Source organism: Lepidochelys kempii, chromosome 10 (assembly GCF_965140285.1).
Source record: "Lepidochelys kempii isolate rLepKem1 chromosome 10, rLepKem1.hap1, whole genome shotgun sequence".
NCBI lineage: Eukaryota > Metazoa > Chordata > Testudines > Cheloniidae > Lepidochelys > Lepidochelys kempii.
The window spans coordinates 4,299,010-4,321,010 of record NC_136389.1 but is presented as its reverse complement, the minus strand read 5'-3'; the positions used below and the strand labels follow the sequence as shown (position 1 = coordinate 4,321,010).

At 48.6% G+C, this 22,001-nt stretch overlaps 1 protein-coding gene across 1 annotated transcript in view; it reads left to right on the top strand.

The window, feature by feature from the left end:
* Positions 1 to 22,001, top strand: part of SYNGR3 (synaptogyrin 3) — a 40,809-nt gene that overhangs the window by 1,323 nt on the left and 17,485 nt on the right. The window contains exon 2 of the mRNA XM_073361715.2: positions 20,341 to 20,578. Coding sequence (XP_073217816.1) covers positions 20,341 to 20,578 — 238 coding nt within the window. The remainder of the gene's footprint in view (positions 1 to 20,340; positions 20,579 to 22,001) is intronic.

Sequence of the window (22,001 nt, the reverse complement as noted above, 5' to 3'; positions counted from 1 at the left end):
GAGAGGCCAGGGGTTGAGATGGCGGTGGACCCCGTTTTCCAATTTAGAGGCAGAGAGGGTCCTTTTAGGTTCAGGATGAGGTACAGTGGTGTATGGGGGAAGCTTGCACTGCTGTTGCCCTCGCTCTACCTGTTCTGTGGATTGAGGCCTTCAGTGTCCAGAGCAGTCAGTGTGTCATCTTTCCATAAGCACATAAGTAAAACCATTCAAGTGACACGCTTAAGGGCTTTGCTGGGTCAGAGCCGTAACCCATTCTCCCGTACTTTGAGAAAGCATCTGAATGGAGAATGCTGCGTGGACGAAAATGGAGGCCGGTTGCCGGCACGAAACGTCAAGGCAGGTTGTAGATCGGTTCTTTTGTACATGATTGACATGGTGCGTGGCAGTGACATCTTCATAGATGCTTACGATGCATCACCTGGATCCAGCATGGAAGACTTGGGTACTGCAGTTGGGACACAGGAACAGAACACAGAATACGGCATTAAAAAACAGCTCAGAAAAAGTTCCCGCACATGTTCAGTGACTGATTGATCACATAGGAATCTTTGGGAAATTTTAAACCACAAGGGATCTGTCCCAAAGTGAGAAGGAAGGGCCTGAAACTGCCAGCACTTACACGTCAGATTAATTCTAAGCATGTGAGTCACCGCACTTACTTTGAATCTATTCATGTGCTTAAATTTAAGCGCAAGCATAAGTTGTTTTTAGGGTCAAGGGCCTGATCCAAAGCCCATTGAAGTCAAAGGGCATCTTTCAGCTCACTCCAGTGGGCTTTGGATGAAGCTCCAAACACCTGCATGAGTTCATTGAAAAATGCTGCAGGCCACGTTTTCCAAACATAGGCCCTGATTCTGCAAGCTGATCTTTGCAGGGAGCCCTACACAGATCAGCTTGCAGGCTTGGGGCCATTGCTGGTACACATTTGGGTCTTGCTCATAGTGGCCACCTGAAGTGTGCTTCAATCAAATCAGCTTGAATTGGCTTAAAGCCGTGTTTCAGACAACAAGACTCCTGTGTAGATGGACAAATTTCCTTGTGGCCTCGCATGTCCTGATGAGTTAGCCTGGTGCATTTGTTGGGTCTGTTTTCCTCCTGAACGCCAGTCCACTTGTGTGTGGGCAGCCATCAAATCCCATAACATTATTGCATCCTGCAGCCTCAAGAAAGCACATTCACTGTACCTTACATTTTTAAAACATTGTTTGCAGACTTTGTAAGCCCATGCGGTGTGTGAAGGGTACATTCAGAAGACAAAAAGCAGTTTTTGCCTGCAAGATCGTTTCAGCAGTTTTTGCTGCAGTCATACCCCAGATTGCTGGATTTGGGGTATGAAATGCAGCTATCTTGGCATAGAATATTATTTTGATTGTTTATTATTTCCACTGCAGTAGCACTTAGGACCCCCAATAATGGACCAGGATCCTGGGGTTTGCGAGGTGCTGTACAAACCCAGTGCAAAAAGACTGTCCTTGCCCCCAAAGGACTTGTAATCTAAGTAGGAGGAAGAGCAGAGTTTATCTGTTGTTTACTAGGAGTGATTCCTTCTCTTTATACCCCTTAAAGCACGTGTTCCTGTATATTTTTAAGCATGCAGTTAAAGTAATTGGACCACTCCTCCATGATTCAATCCCTTCCAACTGCCCAACCCAATCTCCTCCAGTGTGAAATTGCCCTGACACCAAAGGGTTGGCTACCAGATGCAGTATGGGTTGTTGGATATTTTTGGGTGGGGGCACAGAGGGGAACAGGAGAGTCATTTTACTGTTCATCCAATGTTCGAGCCCAGTTGTGCTTGCTTCTCTCATCAGAGTAGTTTAATTGAAGTCAGTGGAAGCCTTCTTGGGTGCAGCAGAGCAATACAAGACCTACGCATTATGCATCGGGGTTGAGATGGCGGTGATCCTCCACCATTGAAATCAATGGGAGTTTCATTGTTGGTGTCACTGGGAGCAGGCAGGGCCTAACTCCTTCAGTGGGATTCTGGCAGCACAGAGTTATACAAGGGCTGCAGGATTGATCCCTTTGACATTTGGGGGCCTTATTGATGACTATTGACCAGCTCAGAAATCCCCAGTGAAGTTTACGGTTCCAGATAGAATGAAAATGATTTCTTTAAATATACTATAGCATTAATTTCTGAAGAACAAAAAGGTCCTGCCATATGCAGAACTTTCTGAGGATCATATCTGGAAAGCCCCATGAAACTGTTCCTCTTTTGTCTCTTCACTCATGGCTGATACAGCTTGTGAGTCAAGATATGATAACACTTGTTTTTTATGGAGTGAAATGAACTTGGTAGTAAACAGTAGTTCATGCGGTCGCCAGCTCCTTTCTTTTACATCTGTCCTATTATTAATATATACATTTTTAAATTGTTGTATAGTGGAAAACGGGACACTTTCAATTTAATGTAGACATACATTTATGTTTGATGTTTAAACTAAGTTTTAACAAACCTACTCTGAATAGAAAGATTTTGACAAATTCTCTTGAATCTTAGGAATGGGTTTTTCCCCCCTGCTAAGGCTGGAAATACCCAAACACTAGTGCAAGTGTAGGCTTGGAAGGATTCGATTGTTGTCAGTAAACGTTGATAAACATTGATTGCACTGTGCGCACACAAACCAGTGAAAAAATATTTCCATCAGTAATAATCGAAATGTACAGACCGGCAAAGTAAGAAAAATGCTGCTTGAGAACTTCTTAGAATTAAACTCGATAAGTTTATGGAGGAGATGGTATGATGGGATAACATGATTTTGGTAATTAATCGATCTTTAAATATTCATGGTAAATAGGCCTAATGGCCTGTGATGGGATGTTAGATGGGGTGGGATCTGAGTTACTACAGAAAATTCTTTCCTGGGTATCTGGCTGGTGAATCTTGCCCATATGCTCAGGGTTTAGCTGATCGCCATATTTGGGGTCGGGAAGCAATTTTCCTCCAGGGCAGATTGGAAGAGGCCCTGGAGGTTTTTCACCTTCCTCTGTAGCATGGGGCACAGGTCACTTGCTGGAGGATTCTCTGCTCCTTGAAGTCTTTAAACCACGATTTGAGGACTTCAATAGCTCAGACATAGGTGAGAGGTTTTTTGCAGGAGTGGGTGGGTGAGATTCTGTGGCCTGCGTTGTGCAGGAGGTCGGACTAGATGATCATAATGGTCCCTTCTGACCTTAGTATCTATGAATCTATGAATTTGATTTAAGGCAGTTTACTTCGTGTATTTTGACATATGATACTGGCAGTTTGTGTTTTGATGGTTATAAAGCTTTAACTCTCTAAATGTCAGTGTCTTCTGTCCTTAAATAATCACTCTGACCCCACCCCATTCTTTGATTCTGCATAATTTCCTGCAACTGTGAAAATTTAAATAGATAAAAATCTACAAAAAGGCTTGAAAATAAACATCAATATTATCCACTGAAATGATAAAAAAATCAAATTCTGCCTTATCTAAGCACGTGTGAACCAGAAAACAAAACTAATTATAAGTGAAAAATGAAGCCGATTGGCCTCTGTGAGACGTGACAACAGAAATAGTGTAAAGGGGGAAAAGAAAATATAATTTTTGAAATTCTTTAATTATTTATAACCTCAGGTCCTGATCCGGCTGCACAGGACCATAGAATGACTGGCTCCCCAGGGTGCTTTGAACGACCATGCTTGCATGGAACCACATAGGCTTCACTTGGGCTCCAGGGCCTGCCAGAGTGGATCTCAATGCAGGAGCAGGGCCTGTGTTGATTAGTAACATAGATAAGGAATTGGATATTTAAAAAAAAATATTTGGGGGCCAGATGCTCATCTGGTGTGAATCATAGAGATATCGGGCTGGAAGGGACCGCGGGAGGTCATCAAGTCCAGCCCCCTGCGTTGAGGAAGTCCCAAGTAAACCTAGACCATCCCTGACAGTGTTTGTCCAACCTGTGTTTAAAAACTGCTAATGATGGGGGTTCCACAGCAATGCACCATCCACCTCTTTGGAGCTTGTTGATTTAAACCAGGGGAGGATCTACCCTGTGACTTTCATATTGACAGCTACCCTTAAATAGTTGGTCCCATTTGTTTTTATTTTCTTAATAAAAGTTAATTTCTAGTTTATGCTGTCGGGTTCAATATAGAAAGCCTTTCCTTTGCAGTGAATTTGCTTGTTTTGGGTTTTTTTTGCAACCCTCTCTACCCTGTTGACAGTGAAACCTGTCATAAGCAACCAGACAGGGGACAGGCCAAAATCAGTTGCTTAACAGAGGTGGAGTAGCATTATAACCGTCTCTATAGTTTCTGAAAAGTGCCTTTGGGTGGCCTTTTCTGACAGTAGGTTGCCTACGCCCGATTATAGCAGACCCTCCCTACTCAGCACAGCAGTTAAGCATGTGCCTAAGTGCTTTGCTGACCTGTGGCCCTAATGAAGAGATCTCTCTACTGGTTTTGCTGTATTAAGGAAAGCAGATGATGCTTTGAATGACAGAAGTTGCTGTCTTTCCCTTCATTCTTAGCTCAAGTTTGTTTTGTTTTGCCAAGGAGAAAGAGGCCAGAGCTGGCTTCTATTTGTGCTCCTGGTACAAGATGTGTCTAGTAGGAAAAAAACCCCATGCCTGGTAGTAGAACAGATGGGCAGCAAAACAAGGAGAATACAGTGCCAGCGTTATTCTTGCCACTGTACTTAAGCGATCTGCTGGGATGTGCTGTCCACATCCTCCCTTCCTAGGGAGTATCACGCAGCCAGAAATGCGGCTTAGGGTGAGCTGCGGGAGGCCAGGAGTGGAAGGTTCGTCATTTTGACTGGGTGGTGGTTTGTTTTTTGCAACATTTGGAAACAAAATTGTTCTAAGTGATTCGGGCTGGAGCTTGCAAACCTTTACTCACCTGAGTAAATCTTGGTAATTCAAAGAGTGCTACTGAAGCTGAACAGATTGGACTGATCACTTGGGGTCATTATCATCATGGCAGATCCCACAAAGATCCTTGCAGATGGTGCGCCACCAGAGCAGCCTCTAGCTAGATCCTTAAGGTGGTCTGGCCGGGCACCTCCTATGAGAGAGCAACAACAGAGGAGAGCCTGGCCCAATTCAGCAAGCTGTTAAATTGCTCCCATTGTCTCCTAGGACACCACTGACTCACAAGGCTCCTTACTTTTTAAATCAAAGACGGTGGGGGAGGGTAAGGATGGTCTTGTGCTTATGATATTCTACTGCAACTCAGAAGTTCTGGGTTCTGTTTCCAGCAATCCTAGTTTACAGCAGCTGAGCATTTAGCCCCATATTTATGCTAAGTGTTATTAGTGGAATATTAACCTCTGGATTTTTTCTGGTCTTCGTGACTGTTTGGGTAGGACCTCTGGTTTTTCTGTATTAATTCTGTACTTCCTTGTTATGTAGATTACGTGTGGAACTTTACATAATTTAAATATAACTTCTTGGTAATTGAATTATACAGAAGTGCCCTTGTGTCTTAGCTTAAACTGTTACTAAATTCTCTTTTTCCTGTCAGCACTAGTTGGAAATGCAGTCTGCTTGACATGTGCTCAGATTGCGTTACTAGATTAGGAACTTTGAATGGACAGTCAGTTTTTGCCAACATCGTTGCCATATAACAAAACATAAATTTAGCAAGAATTGGTCACGTGTTCATCAATGTGCACCGTTCATGAGCTGATTAGCCGGTTAGACATGCCCTTAAACATATTGCAGTCAGCATCGGCTAACAGCCTCTTCTGTGCCAGGGTCTGGAGTCAAATCTTTGCTTTGTAGTCTTAACCATAGACCCTCTTGAAAGATCTTGCAGCGCATAAAATATCTCTGAGGCTCCACATCCTGCCTGTAAATGCTCCTGAGCCATTCTGGGGTGGGAACTTCCCTAGAAATGGCAACAATAAAGAGGAATAGGAGAGTAACAGGGGGCCTGATCCTCCAAGGGTCTGGGTTCAGGGCACTCAGCACCTAACCAAGAGTGAAATCACCTCTGTGCAGCATGCCAGCACAATGCACCACTTAAGACCAGGGTTTAAGTGGAACTGAAATGGTGCATAGGCCAGGGCCAGGGCCATTGTATTGGCCCTCTGCAAGGGGTGAATTTCATTCTGAAATGCCCAGCACTTTGCAGGATCGGACCCATTAGATAACTGTGCTGTGTCATCCCTACCAAAGGCCCAGTGTTGCTGGGTATCTCCTATCAGGTGTTGTCCGAACGTGATCGAGGGTGCTCAGCACCCTACAAGAAGGGCTCAGCTCCTTCCTGGGTCAGGTCTTCTGCAAGGGAAGAGTCTGAGGATAAGACTGGAAAAAACCCCACTCCAAGCTCAAGAATCACAGACACGTTTTCTGTTATTATTGTTATGATTATAATTTATTATTTGTGTTACGGCCGCGCCTGGGCGCCCTAATCATGGACCAGCATTAGGCGCTGTACAAACAGAGAACAAAGAGAGAGTCCCTGCCCCAAAGAGCTTCCAATCTAAATGTAAGGCAAGAAGCAGCTGGTGGAGCGAGACAGACTGATAGGGAGCACAAGGAAACAATGAGCCAGCACTGGTCAGCATGATGTGCAGTGATTTAGCACATCAGTGACCCAACCATATTTCTCTGCAAGATTTACACACAAAATCAGTGGTGGGAATGTGCCCAAAATGCGCAGTCTACTCACCTCGGCCTCTGTGGTAGTGTTCACATAACTGAGCCAGCAACTGAGAGGTGGTTTTCTTAATGAAATATTCTAGGCCTTTCTAGTATAATCTGGACTAGTTCTTTTTTGAAATCTCAACAAATGCATGAAGATAGCCCCACACTCACCGCTCCTGAAGGACAGATGGTGCACATTTTGATCTTCGTACCAGAGCCTTGATACTATGGGGATGGGAACCTTAGCAATGAATATATCAGTTAATAATAGCAAACATACCAGGTCTAAACCATGCCTTTACATGCGTGCCTAGGGCTCACAAGGACATTGGTGGGTGGAACACGTGTCTTTGTAGACAGAATTTAGCTTTACATTTAATCCCTGCAGACAAATTTTGTTTCTCTCCACTAATATAATATAATCTGGGCCTCACCCGGCAGCCCTGAGACAGGCAGAATTCTCAGGATCAGGCCCTATATATACAAACCAGGAATGTCCTAAATGCATGGTTGTCCATGCATGATCATCCCCTCCCAGGAGAGGAGGCTGCTGAGGTGGTGGAGGGAAAGAGTCTTTTGCGGCGCGTTCCCCAGACTATTCCATTGGGAGCTCCTGGGTTGGCCCCAGCCCCACAGGATGAACATGGCCCGAAACCCTGCAGCTCCTTGGGGATTCTGCTCCCTGAGGCTCCCTGCCTCCTTCTAGCTCCCAGGAGGGAAGGAAGGAACTGCACCTGCCAGCACTTTCCCACCAGCGTTTGCCCCACTGGGAGGAGTCATTGCCATCTGGGGTAGACATGCACATGCTAGCTCCGATCAAACTAACAAATAGCAGCCTGGCCGCGTCAGCTCAGGCTAGCTGCCCGAGTGCGTACGTCAGACAGCACTGCGCTCAGGTGGCGGGCTCAAGCCACCTCCTGCATGGCCATGCTGCTATTTTAGGTCACTAGCTCAATCACTGCTAGTGCAGGTATTTCTACCCAAGTTGCCTTCCAGCTGCTATGGAGACACATCCTGTGCGCAAGTCCCACTCTGCAGGGAAAGGCCACGGGGAAATTAGCTGGCATTAGCTTCTACACAGAACTGGGGAGGGCGGATGGTCCAGGTGTCCCTGTCTGCTGCCTAGTCCAGCCCCTCCCGGCACCTCTCCACGGAGCCTGGAACAGGGAGGGGATGGTGCTGCAGAGGCGGATGGCCTTCTCACATGGGGTGGGCATAGCCAAGCATGGTGGTTGCCCTCCGTGCATGGATCTTGGAAGGATAAGTGGGCTCCAGAACAGGAGTGGGTAGCCAGGTACAGTATATGGGCCAGATTCTGGTGCCATCCCTGGCCCCTCTGGGCCACTGTAGTGGCCTGCAGGGGTTAGAACTGTGCTGGAAGTGGCTGGGGGAGGCTTCCCCGCCCCTGCCATATGCTCTATGCTCTTCCCCTCCTCCCCACAAGTCCTGGCCCAGGAGACATGCTGAGACTGGGCCTGTGTTGGGAGAGGAAGGAGGAGTCTCCACAGCACACCTCGCAGTGGATATTCTGGGCTGCGCCAGCCATGGAAAGATCTTCGGAGGCTGTTACTAACTGGAGTATTCCCAAGGCACCTCTGATTTAGCTCGGGGCCCTTCCAGTCCCCAGAGCTGCCCACAGTACTCAGGGTGCAAAACTGACTTAAAGTCACCGGGTCACCTTTGCCCCCTCTCCTCCTGGTCTCTTCCTCAACCTGCGTCACTGATGCTTGCAAGAAACACTGATGGCAAAGCTAACTGTACTGAGCCCTTTTCCTCCGCAGATCTCAAAGGGCATTAGAAAGATGCTAGGCATCTTTATCACCCGTTTTACAGATGGGGAAACTGAGGCACAGAGCACAGCAGTGACTTGACTGAGGTCACGTAGCAGGTCAGTGACAGAGCTGGGAGTAGAACCCTGGGGTCCTTGTTCCTACTCTGGTGCCATAGCCCCCAGCTGGAATAAAAAGTTCCTGAGAACTGAATAAAAGCTAAAGTAAGGACGTCGGGCTCAGCTGCAACCTGAGTATCGATTGTTCCTGGCTCAGAGAACACAGCGATCCTTGGGCATGGTGGGGTGATGGAGGCGCTGCATCTTCCTCCCACTCCATCCTGAACTTGATTGATTGTGAGTAGAGATGGTGTTGCATGCCAGGACAGGGTGCGGAGGTCAGCACAAGGCTTATGTCTCTTAAATCCACTTAGTCCCAGGCTAGAGGGCTGGAGCCTTGGACTGGCTCTCTGCACCGGGGTGAGTTTCACCCAGTGGGGTGTGAGATCAGCAATGTTGGTGTGTCCCTGTACTTAGCTGCAGTGGGGCCAGTTCGAGGTGGAATGTCTATCTTAACTCTGAATTTCCTCGCTGTTAATGTGTCACAACACTGACTTTACTGCAGTTTTTTTGAGTGTTCAAGGTCATTTATCAAAGATTTAAAAACGAGTTTGCACAATCAGCTCCCCACATAAGAGAGAGTTACAATGCAACACCCTCTGGTACCTGTCATCTTTGGTACCTGTCACCCCAGACAGCATAGGATGCCGCAGTAGTGAAAGCATCATCACCCCCTGAGATGACTGATGTTCTTAGTTTCCACCTTTGAGCATCTCTGGATTTTCCTGGTAACTGGTTGGACTCAAATTGTGAAGCTCTTAACCACAAACATTTATAATGTCTGAGACTTTACCCACCGTTGACACCTCTGGGGTGGGACGTGCAAAGTATCTAAGAATCCCTAGCAGCACTACACAACAGGAAGTGGAGAATAACCGTGCTTCACTAAAACTACAGAGAAAATTTTGGGTTGCAGAGTATTATGCAGCTTGGAACCAGGCAGGGACATGAAGGCTAACAACCCTACTCTAAAGGCTTGGCCTCCCTCGGAGAAAAGGTGCCAACGTGGTGAAATCCTAGGGTAGATGAGGCAATTGTAGATTTCCAGCTTCGTGTCTCACCCAAGGGATGGCACCTCTATCACCAAGTGCTCCTGGGCCATTGGTTTGGTTCCGACCCAGAGAGAAGAACGCCACCTGTGGAATCAGCAACCACCTTCCATAGCTCTCGGCATTTCTCCTACAATTCTGCCACCCGGCTTCTGACTCAGCCCCCTTCTGCTTCGTGTGTGAGAGCCGGCAGGATTGGGGCACAAGGTCTGGAGCCAATCTGCAGCCGGTGACCGCCTGCACAGGTGGCGAGGTGAATGTGAGCTAACGGGGGCTGCCAAACAGCTTCTCAACCTCCACAGTCAGCCAAAGCGAGTGTGACTTCACTGAGTCTCCTGTCAGGGCAGTCCTTTAACAATCTGCCCTCTCAGCTGGATGCCTGCCAGGCTTGGCCAGTCACCTCTGCCTCCCCTCCAGTGCTGGGAGGGGTACAGGCAGATCTCTGGTGTTTCTTGCTAACCTGGGGCCAGCACGTACCCTGTTAGGAGCTGCACTCTGTCAAGCTCCCCTGGAGTTATTAAGGGTTGCCCAGTTACTGCACAGCACAGGATACGACCGTAGGGTCAAGCGGCGTGAGCAGCTGTCTGTGGGAAGGGGCCCTGTGTAGAACGGCTCGTGGGGCAGGAAAGGAAAACGTGAGTTTGGGCCGGGAAATGTCCGAAATGCGCAGCTGGGTTGTGAGGCATTGGCACTGTGAATGCTAATGAAACCTCTGAACGGCTGCCAGCCCCAGCCTTGCGCTCTCTGATACCCAGATTTCCCCAGGGGAGCTGTCCAGATCCAGCATCCTCTGTTACCCCAACGCTTCCATGCCCACTGCCCAGGCCCAGCATCCCCTGGTGCCGCTGCCAAGATTCCCACCACACTCCCCGTGACGTATGTGCAGTGACTTTACATCGGGGTACCGGGCAACCAGCCCTCATTACACAGCTAAGTGTCTGTGGCATTAGTGCAGCCTGAGTTGTATTAGCCACGTGCACACAGGCGGACTCTGTACAGCTTAATGGGTGCCATGGCTAGTGTGTTTGCTTTATGAATTATTACCCCTCGTCCTCTTCCCCCTGTGGGTGCGCCACTCACACTCCTCTGAAGTTTGTGTCTCATGGGACAAGAACAGGGAAGAAAAATCTCCTGGCTCCCATCCCCTGCCATTCACGTGGAGCACAGTTGAATACTGGGAAATAAACAAATGGGGTCTGCAATCAGATCTGCGCTAGGCAGGACTCCACCTCTGCCTGTTGTGACTAATACTGAATGTCAGGAGTCAAGGGTGAGCGACCTGAGCACAAGACTGGAAGCCAGGAGCTCCTGGGCTCGAATCTCACTTCTGTGACCAGTGCCACTGTAGCCTTGGGTAAGTAATTTAACCTCAGGAAAAATCTGCACAGTGGCGCTACGGGACAGAGTTCACCCCTGTGCAGAGGCCATAGGCTGCGTACTGGCTCACTGACAGCAGACTTTGTCCCCCTCTGTTTCCATTTCCCCATCTGGAAACTGGGGATAATACCAAACCAGCTAAGGGCCTGAGGGCCAAAGAATGTGTGTAAAAGCACATGGAGGATGCAAAAACCCTGTAGAAGAACGGGTGTGCTGGATACATGCTAATTCACCCAGCAGACACATCCATGGGCTAAGTATCCCAGTGTTCTTTTCACCTTGGCTATTGGCAGCTGAAGGGTGCACTGGCTGCATGGCCATTTGGGATATGGAAGCTCTCTGTGCTGTGGGCAGGGCCTCACCCAAGATGATGGGTATTATATTAATTAGGGTAGCTATGATTTGTGCCAGACACAAGCAGGGTGCTTGGCACTGCCCAATAAACCAAAGGAAAGACAGTCCGTGCCCTTAGGAGTTTACAGTCATGGACAGCAGGATGCACTCTGAAAGCCAGAAGTGGGGAGAATTTAGGCCACCATTTTTCCAAAATGACTAGTGATTTCGGGTACCCAACCAGAAAGTGCTGAGCATCCATTCTCTGGAAACCAGGGCCTTTATGGTGTCTCAAATCTCAGACTTTTTATTTTTTCTCTGCATGTTCGTGATAATTCTCTGATGATCACTGTGGGCAAAGCTGCTGTTGGATTGAGCGGCTTGGGAAAGGCCGTTGTTTTTTGGGGGATTTTCCTTTGTTTATTTATTTTTAATCATGTGATGGTGGTGGGGTTTTTTCAAAAACTTTTTCAACCAGGAGCTGGAAAATGAAAAAAATTTTGATTTTCTAAAATGATTTTTTTTGATAAAACGTTTTACCAAACCCCGAACTGTTTTACCTCGAATTTCAGTGTACATTTTCAACCCGAATGAAGTTTTTCTGTGAAGAATTTTGGTTTTGGTTGAAAAAAAAAATGGTTTTGATGAGAACATTTCAGCCAGCTCTGCTTTTGGAGCATAGCTTTCAGACGCATACACTTGAATTTGTTTTTTTAGCCATATGAGAGGAAACTGCACGTACAAGGCGCTGTCCACATTCCCTAGCATGAAATTAGTAACACCCAGGAGCGGCTTGGATTCCTGGGCAATTGCTGACTGAGCTGGCGTGCAGGGAATGTCACTCATGATGCCTGAAACACTGCTGCAGCCTCCCCATCCTTCCCTGCTGGTGCTCAGTGCACATCCCTGCACAAGGTAACCCTGAAGATACGCAGTCACTTAAGGAATCTTGACATAGATAGGAAGAAAGGAGCTGAATGGATGATGTTGGAGAGTAGCCTCATCTGTGCCTGATTGTCTCCATAAACCATCCATCCATGTGACTAGCACGGAGGGCAGCAGCGAGACCGCCGGCGATTGGCTGAGTAGGTGCTGGTCGCAGATGTTAGGGCTGGTGCTTGCTCATCTGCTTTAACACAGGCAGCCTGTTCTTCCGTACGTTGGATTTTGCAGAGGTTGCCAGCCCTGGAAGGTGAAGTCCTGCAAAATGGGTGCTGCCCGGCCAGCAAAGTGCAGACTCAGCCGTGACTTGGAGAAAGCCCTTCAAAATGGTGGTGGTGGGGGGTGTGCTTGGACTCTATGGCCCTGTTAGTTCTCGGCCTTCTCTTGTGGCCAGTAGTGTGCAGGGACTGTGGCAGGGATGAACTCCCTGAGGAGATTACAATCTAGGCCATGAATCCTGAACCCCTCTCACCTTTGCAGGCAGAACAGGCCCTGGGGCAGCATATGGTGTGGAGGGAAGCTTGCCTTGCCTCTGTCCTTGCTGTCCATGGTTTGTAGGAAAATGAAGGCCTCCAGTCTTCTAGGCCATCAATCCAGCCCCTTTCACCAGTGCTAAACCCAAGGGGCATGGCACAGAATGGTACCCAGTGTCTTTTTTCTCTGTTCAGCACCCTGCTCACTGATGGCACTGGATATAAATCCTAAATGATAACAACGTGCTCATCGGCCACGCCTGGCCAACATGGATGCCAATTGCTGCTACTCGGGCAGGAGGTTTCAGTGGCACTGGTATTCTGGGTACTGGCCTGAGGCCCACCAAAGCCACGCCATCCGGGCCATCTGAAGGATGGTAGCAGCTGCAAGCAGCGTTCAGTCAGCTCGCTCCTTCTGGTTGCTTGCAAGTCACTCCTGAGCGTCTCTGCTCATGAAGCTGGGGCTCGTGGCAGAGCTCTGGATTCGCAGTGGGGGTGTGGGACTGAACGTCAGCTCCAAGGCCCAGAGGCCCCATGACCAGGCACCCTTGGTGGAAAGTGAGTGGGTTTGAGAGCACAGCACAACCCCTTTCCCCCAGAACTTGGCCATGCCTCCAGCCCCTCCACTCCGCGTGCCCCAACTTTGCAGCCAGATGTGGCAAGCGTGTTGGTGGGAGGGCGCCGGTGAGGGCTCTCCCAGGGGGATTGTGCTGTCTCACAGCCCCGTCATCCTTGGGGAGCCTCAGGGAGTGAATTTAGTACTTGTAAGTGGAGAGGCAATATGGTCTAGTGAATAGGACTCCGCACTGGGGGTCAGGAGGGCTGGGTTCCATTCCTGACTCTCTCACTGGATTGCTGGGTGGTCTTGGGCATTTCCCCTCTCACCTCTTATCTGTGAGACTGTCAGCTGTCCCGGCTAGTGACTGACTCTTACTGCCTGAATATACAACATCTACCCCAGGGAGGGCCTGAATTCATTTGGGGTCTGCCTGCTCCGCCACAGATTTCCAAGTGTACAAATCACATAGGCCCAGATCCTCAAAGGTATTTAGGCACATAACTGCCACTGATTTCAGTGGGACTTTGAGGATCTGAGCCTAAGTCTCTCTCCCATCTGTACCATGGGGATAATAATACCTCCCTCCTGGGGTGGGGGCGGGGGCATGAGGATAAATATGTTAAAAGTTGTGAGGTGCTCAGATATTCCAGTAGATAGAGATGTGCCAGCATAGCACAAATAATAATAATCACAAAGGTGAGGTGCTAATCAGCTGTCCTCTGCAGGCAAGCTCATGAGGAATTCAAGCTGTAATTAGGAGGCCACGCTGGTAAGAACTCATTAACCACATGATGAAAGTAGCCCTGAATTGTTAGTATTATCTTATTTTGGGGGGACAGTGTGGTGAAAACTGTTATATTTTAAAAAAAACAAACAGATCTCCTCCCCAGCGTTATTGGCCACATCCTGAGATGACTGAAACTGGAAGGGTTTTAAAAATGGAATTTACTTCTTTTGGATCCCTTTCCCCTTGGACAGTGATACGTTCATCATCAGTCAACGTCCCTTTGGTGTACAGTGAGATATTCAGACCCATTCTCATGCGCTATCCTAATGGTGCAATGTCTGAGTCACAAAGGCTGCAGGGGAGGTTTATTTGTTTAAAAAAAAACCGGACACATTGCTACTGGAATTTAAAGTAAATCGGTGAATTTTTAAAAATGATCTTGGGCAAAATTTCCAGAAGCACCTAAGTGACTTAGAAACCTACATCTTCAGAAGTGACTTAGGTACTTAGCAGCATAAGCCTTGGGCTCCCAAGTCACTTGGCACGTCTGAAAATTTTACCCGTTAGCTTCTAAGATTCCAGTCCAGTGCCCATTGGGAATCTTTCTGTTGATGCTGGATCAGCCCTATAGCTGCATGTTGGGTTGGATTTGACCAGAGGCCCTTTTAAAGTCCAGCATGCTCAGTTGCAATGCAATAGCTGCATGTTTCAAGTGCTGGAGGGAGTCCTCATTTCACTGCTCACGTACCAGGGCTGTGGCTCTAAAAGTTCATGACAGCTTGCTTACAGAGTTGTGCACTGGGCATATTATACGCTGAGCTGGCATGTCTCATTTTAAGCAGACAATTCGTAAAATACTAAAACTCCAGGAGCTATGATTAGACAGTTAATAGCATGAAGGAGAAATCCAGGTTGTTATTCCTGGAAGGACTAAGTAAGACAGTAAAGTGAAATGCTAGGCACACAGCGCTATCCGCTGATCTGCCAGCAAAATAATCCTGTGAAATCAGATGTTCTCATTTATTCATGCTGTCCAGGCTAACATTATTTTTGTCAGGGCCTGTTTTTTAAATGCTGCTGGTATTTCCGAAGGCAAACAACAACTTTACATTATTTATGAACAGATTTTTACAACTGCTGGGATTACAGCTGTTGCCAATGTGGAGCGAGAATTATGATTGCTGGGGATTTTCTTTCAACGCAGCATATTTCTGTTTTGCGTGGTGGTGTTCCCATCGCGCTGTGACAACCCAGTGCTCCACAAAGGAGATTGCTATCTGGGCAGTATGTGCAAGCAAAAGCGAATGAGGCAGGATTCAATAGTCTTTAAGGCTGATGCTCAGAGTCAAGGTAGGGCCACGGTTGGCGCGTGGAGCAGTGGAGATTGATTGAGCAGGATCTGATCATCTCACACATGACGGAGAATGGAAGAGAACAAGGAGGGGCAAGGAGGACTCGCTGGTTTATAGCCCAAGCCAAAACTGCAGGCCCAGACACCCCCGGGTTTTGAGGGGTTGAGAATCTGCATGTGAATTATGCAGCTGGCTGTTATCTATTTTTTCATACAACGCACAGTCATCCTATGAAACTCCTTGCCAGAGGATGGTATGAAGGCCAAAACTATAACAGGGTTCAAAAAAGAACTAGATAAGTTCATGGCAGATAGGTCCATCAATGGCTATTAGCCAGGATGGGCAGGGATGGTGTCCCTAGCCTCTGTTTGCCAGAAGCTGGAAATGAGCGACAGGGAATGGATCACTTGATGATTACCTGTTCTGTTCATTCCCTCTGGGGCACCTGGCATTGGCCTCTGTTGGAAGACAGGATACTTGGTTAGATGAACCATTAGTCTGACCCAGTATGGCTGTTTTTATGATCTGTGCTGTGGGTTGAACCAAACATCCCAAATGTGCTGAGGATTGAGACCCAGATCCAAAGTTCACAATCCCACCTCTGATTTTAACTCTTGCCTTCCCAGGAGGATGTGATTTGAGGAAGCTGAATCATTGTTTGGGCGCACAGGGGATCTGAATAGCAGCATGTGCTCTCAGCTTCCACTCTTGGTGATTCCTTACCCCCAGCCAGCTGGGGACCAGCCACCGGAGAACTTGGTCTCATCGGTAGATCAGGCCCAAGAAAACAGGAGCCCTGGGGCGAGTAATGGGGAGGCAGGGTTGACAGTGGTGTGAGGAGTCTTATTCACTCAGGGGGCCGGAGCAGGAGCTGGGAGGGAGATGGAGCGCATGTTGGGGTGGAGCATTGTGAGAGAAGCTAAAGAACAAGGGTTCACGCTACATTTCCCTGTCGCCACAGAGTTTATGGAGGAGTGTGTGAGATGGACTTTCAGAGCTGGCAGAAGCACAAGGAGGAAGCTTTGTGCCTGGGTTGTTAGGGGGATGATAACTCAGTCACCTCTCTGCAAGGCCCCGATGTGCTTTGGCCTGAGCCCTCAGTTATTCACCTGCCTATCGAAAGCATCAGCTCTTTGGCCTATTGTTGCTGGGGCTTGTAGAGAGTTCTGACCAGCCTCACAGGGGCCACCAGGTCATCTGAAAAGCAGGCAGCCAGGAACCTGCATGTCCATCTCCTGTAGGTGTCACAAGGTATGGAAAGCATCTCATCCAGACAGATGGATAGAGGCTGTGAAGGCAGGTCCTGTAGGTTCAGGGCTGGATTGTCCAGGAATGGGACTGCTCGCATTCCTGGGTACCAAAATCTCACAAGGCTTCATTGTGTCACAGCACTGAGGCATGATGCGATGGCCTTTACCCTCAGCATCATGGCTACATTTTCAGAAAGCATCATCACGCTGCACCGCCGCTTCGTGACACAGTTGCCAGGACATAAATGACATGACGTCCCCTTGGGACACCCTGGGGAGCGGCACACGCTTGAGGCAAACAGGCCATGGCTGCTGTGTGTGTCCTGAATTTAAAGCATGGGTGGTTAAATGAACCTGCCACCATTGATTGAGCTCTGAGATTAATTAATTAAATTAAAAATCAAAACCAAGCTCCCAGCCCCGTTTCCACAGCGGGGAAGCTGGGGTTCTGATCCATTTGGAGCAAGGGGAATGGGATGGTCCAGTGCATTCTTCACATACTCTACTAGCCTGCATGTCCAGGGCTTGAGCCTTTGTTCATGGACGTCAGGGGCAAAGCGCCCATGAAAGTTCAGGGCACTGCTGTATGTGTGAATAGTGCTCTGTCTCAGGAGACGATTTTTGCTGGCACTAGCCATTGTTTATTTCAACTTGCACCTTCTTTAGGAAGAAATCCACTAACGTTATCACGTCACTCCCCTGCACAGGCTGCTGGGATGGCTCCAGACCCACCTCTCTGCTGTCACCTCCAGTTTGGGGGAGATTATGGAGACCTTCTGAGACCTGCCCGCTAACGAGACGCTCGCATTTGTGACGAGCTTCTGAAAGAACAAGCCCTGTCCCAGTTTAAAGCACATCCAGGAAAGGGTCCTCTTGTGAGGTGGGTGGGAATGGTGTCTAGAGCTGACTAAGGAAAGGTCCACTGGCCATTGCTCAGGTGAAATGACACTTACCAAGAGTTAGCTGCCCCTTTGAGTATTGTATATGTGACTTTACCGCACTGTATTTAAAACACAGACACTGGGGTTCTCTAGGCAGTTGGCTCATAAGTAAAGGCCTGATTTTGTTCACATTTTCCCCCCGTTTTGCTCTGCTGGAACTGCATTGTCTGCAGCGGAGTTAGACCTGATCTCCACTGGCACAATCCTGAGAAAGGACTGCTGGCTTCGGCCTGACTTTAGGACCCGATCCTGTAACCTTGACTCAAATCGCGAGGCTCGTCTTGTTTGCCCAGAAACTTGAAAATTGGGATTATAATTATTGGGGTGGAAAATGGTCAGAGGGGGAGGGGTTGGGGGGGTTGTCTTCTGTTGCTGGGTTTTCAAATGGCATCACATGCGCCTAGAACATATGGGTGGGTAACAATGTGAGTATTTCCCCAATAAATGGAGATAAGCTATCCTTCCTCACCTTAGTAGCCCCATTGACTCCTGAGAATATTCGCTGCAGGACTGGACCCTTATTAATTTCTTCTAGCCTGCTGCACAGACTACCAAGTGTATGTGTCCAAGGGGTTGTGGGTCAGTGGGACAGAACCGAATGTTGCCGTAGAACAATGTCATACAACAGCAAACCAACCAACCAATCACGTAACAGATGTTAGTCCTGTCACTTAGTCCACCAGCGCTGAGCACGGTGTAAGATCCTGGACAGAACAGAATAGGATTTGTGGTAGGCGGGTTGATTTGTTGGAGAAGGACAGCTATTTGAAACCTGCTCCGAGGTTTGGAGTGTCAGATCAGTCATGGGGGAGCTGGGTTAGGGGCCAGAGTGCAGGTGAATCGGTCAAGGGGACACGATATTATCATGACCATGGTTGTGGTCATTCTCTCTGTCTCAACTACTTTATAATGTGTCATTGCTACCAGAAAGGCCACGAGGCCTCCAGGCCAACAGCTTCAGCATCACTAGTTGCTTTCTTAGAAGCTAGGGAATTTGAGCCACAACATACCAGGAGCCCTGGAGTTGCCTTTGCTCTCAAGTTAAGCTCTGTCTCTGCCTCCTGCTGCATCCTTATGAGCCAGCGGGGCACTGAAACAGACAAGGATCCTGCGCATTGGCAGTGACGAGACAAGATTAGACATTAACAGCTTGAACGAAGGGCACTGGCAGGCCTTGCTTTGCTCCCCACTGGCAGCACTGAAATCGAAACCACAGTGCAGCGCTGTCTAGGCAAAGACAGGCGAGGCTTTGAAGTGCCTTGTAATGGAGTTGGCCTCATGGATACCCCTTGTCACTTTGGTTTCGTGCTGTGTAACCCTAACATGCAGCAGGTAGCAGTCACCAGGGGTGTCCACACACACTTAGGCCACGATGCTTTCCTGCCTGCCAGGACAAGGAATGTGGCCTGGAATCTGCAGGGATTCCGGGCATCTGCACAGGGACAGGGGTTTCTGCACTACTCTCCCCGGCCCCAGTTGTCTTCTGGGATGGGAGCGTGACTCCTGGAGGAGCCACTGATTATCTGGCAGTACCTGCCTCCCGCTGTTCTGGGTGGAAGGTGTGGAGCCAGAAAATGCAGAAGCGAATGCAACAATGAGCAGTACTGATGTCAGTGGGGAAGAATGCAGGAAGCCGGCAGGTTCAAAGTGAGTCATGCCTGGTAGAGTAGCCAACTCTGGCTCCATCCCCGGACCCTATCCAGCCGCGTCCTACCCCATCTTGCAGAGACCCAACCCTTGAGCCCGTTGAATTAAATTCATCCCATGCAGAAGGGCCGCACGAGGCCTGTGCACTGAGTGTGAGACTTAAGTGGTGCATAGGCCTCTTTGCTGGTTCTATTCCCCCTTATGTGCACTATCCCCATACAAGAAATCAGCTGTGTCCTTGAGAGCCCTGCAGTGACCCTAGTGTGTCTGCTGGGAAGGGGAAGGGCAGTTACTTGACCACTCCCTGTTGGACAGCAGGAGAAATGGCTTTTTTAAAGTAATTCCTCAGTGAAGGTCATTGCAAAGGAGTTTGATCCTGGTAGATCCGAGCAGAGCAGGAGGCACCATGCAAGCTCTCCCCTCCACCCAGAAGCTCTGCTGTCCCACTTCAGTCCTGATCTGCCACACCCCTAATATCCTGTTCCAGGGCCCTTCCCAAGCAGCACCTGCCAATCCCCCGGCAGCTTTGCAAACCATTAGGGACCAGAGGGAGGCCAGCAAACCTGTCTCACTTTTGTCCTTCAGCTGGTTGCAAGCCAGGTCTCCAGATACAGATTTATCCCCATGCGGTCTCCATTCCCAGCAGTGCTTAGCATCACATTGACCGGTCCTTCACTTAGGGCATGACCATGACTCTCCTTCCTGGCACCCGCTGAACTTCCCTTGGGCTTTCCCTGTCTGCTCCTCTCTCATCTTCTCCATGCGCCTTTAGGCTTTTTCGGGAGCAATGTGTTTGGCAATTCAATTATTCTCTGTAACTTCATTTCTCTCCAGTCCCTAGTGACTCAGGGCAGTTTATTGAGCGCAGTCTGACAGCTGAGAGTGATGCAGGCAAAAAGGCCGGGCTTGGACCTGGGTGATCTGTTCTCCCTCTGCCTGGTGTGGATCGAGAAGAGCGTCCCCTAAAATGCTTTGCAAACCAACTTACTGCAAAGCAAAGACGAAATCGCTATTATGGAGGAAGCCCATTGGTTTTAAACCACCAACCAGCGAAGTGTAGGGATCCCTCTAATGAGTGCCACGTTGCCATGGAATCAAATGGAAGACTGAGTCCAATTATCTTGCTGTGAGAAAACAGAGTTCAGTGTAAACAGCTGCCAGCTGTGCTTTCCCCTTCCCAGGTCTTCTCCATCGTGGTGTTCGGCTCCATCGTCAATGAGGGCTACGTCAACGAGGGCAAGGATGCAGAACTCAGGTGCGTGTTCAGAAAGAACGAGGATGCCTGCAACTACAGCATCGCCATCGGCATCATTGCCTTCTTCGCCTGCATCTTCTTCTTTGTCATCGACCTCTACTTCCAGCAGATCAGCAGCGTGAAGGACCGGAAACGGGTTGTCCTGCTGGACCTGGGGTTTTCAGGTATGCCATCAGGTGGGCTGCGTGGGCAGTGGAGGTTGCCCAGGGCTGGATTAAGGCAATCCGAGGCACTGGGCACACCAAGATATAGAGGCCCCCCTTTGCTCTGCCCCTCAATTGAAGTGGCAAGGGCAGCAGTATGGGGTCCCATTTTCTCCCTCCGGCTGTGACAACAGGACCCCCTACCCTCTGAAGCAATAAAGGTGACAGCAAGAGGGTCCCTGTAATTAGCTTAGCAGTCAAGGTCTGTCTGCTTGGGTGGATGGGCCACGCTCACTGCATTCTGCCCCTGCCATTCACAGCCCTCTGCTAGGTGGAATTGGAGCAATGGATCTAGGAGTTAATTCTCTTTCGAGACACATTGGGAAGTTCACTCCTTTCAGAGCTATTGTTTCAGGTTCTCTGCAGACTCAGGCAGATGTCTCTGGGTCAGTTACCCCGGGTCATGCTTTCAAGCTTTCCCCCCCACAACCTTGAGGGATAGAGACTTACTTTTTTTAAAATACAAACTGAGATTCTGATATAATCACCTGACTCCAGGAGCAGGGGCTGTGGTGTTTATTGAAGCTGGGTCCTTTGCTGGAAAAAACTTACGGTGCCAGACCTTTCTCCCATAATCAAAGGCAAAAGTCCCAATGACCTAAATGGGAGCAGGACCAGGCCCATGAGCTGTAGGTGGTAGCTGGATCCATTGAGCCAGCGGAAGCATCCTAAGCTCAGCCCATCTGGAAGCTGCATTTGGCCTGAGGTTCTGGATTTCCAACCCTCACGTTTTTAAAAGTCTGAGGGTGATTTTTCCAGCACCAGGGAGCTTGCAACTGTCTGATCCCAAATGAAAGCACCTGTCAGTGCATCGTCACATCACCATCAGTGTCTGTTGTTAAGAATGAAAAGTGCCAGGTAGAACACTCCAGAGAGGTGTGGGAGGAAATATTCTGTACTCTGGTAGCTGGAAATATACCATAAAGACTCTATTTCTATTACATCAGAAAGCTAGTGTACCATGCTTAGAGAGGCTGAGAGTTACAATGCCTCCTAAGAGATTTAGATGCCTAGGGTCCATTCATTTGAGTGGGAATTGAGCATCCAGATAAATACCTTAGGCTACTTTGAAAATCTCAGTGTCAAGGGCTAACCCTTCACCATCTTGTATGGTCATTTACTCTGTGCAAGGTGTGTGTAAAATGCTGTCCTGATTCAAGGCCTCATTCTTCCCTCACTTACACGGTCTCCTTAGGTGTAACTCTAGTGACTTCTTTAGTAACCTGTGTAATCGCTGAGTTTCTACCGCTGCTGGGTCCGATCCCGCAGCCCTGCATGCACAATTCCCATTGATTTCCAAGGGAGTCACTCAGATAGGCCTGGCAGAATTTGATTTTTAATGTCTTATCATTTCAACAAGTAATACTGATGTTTATTTTTATGC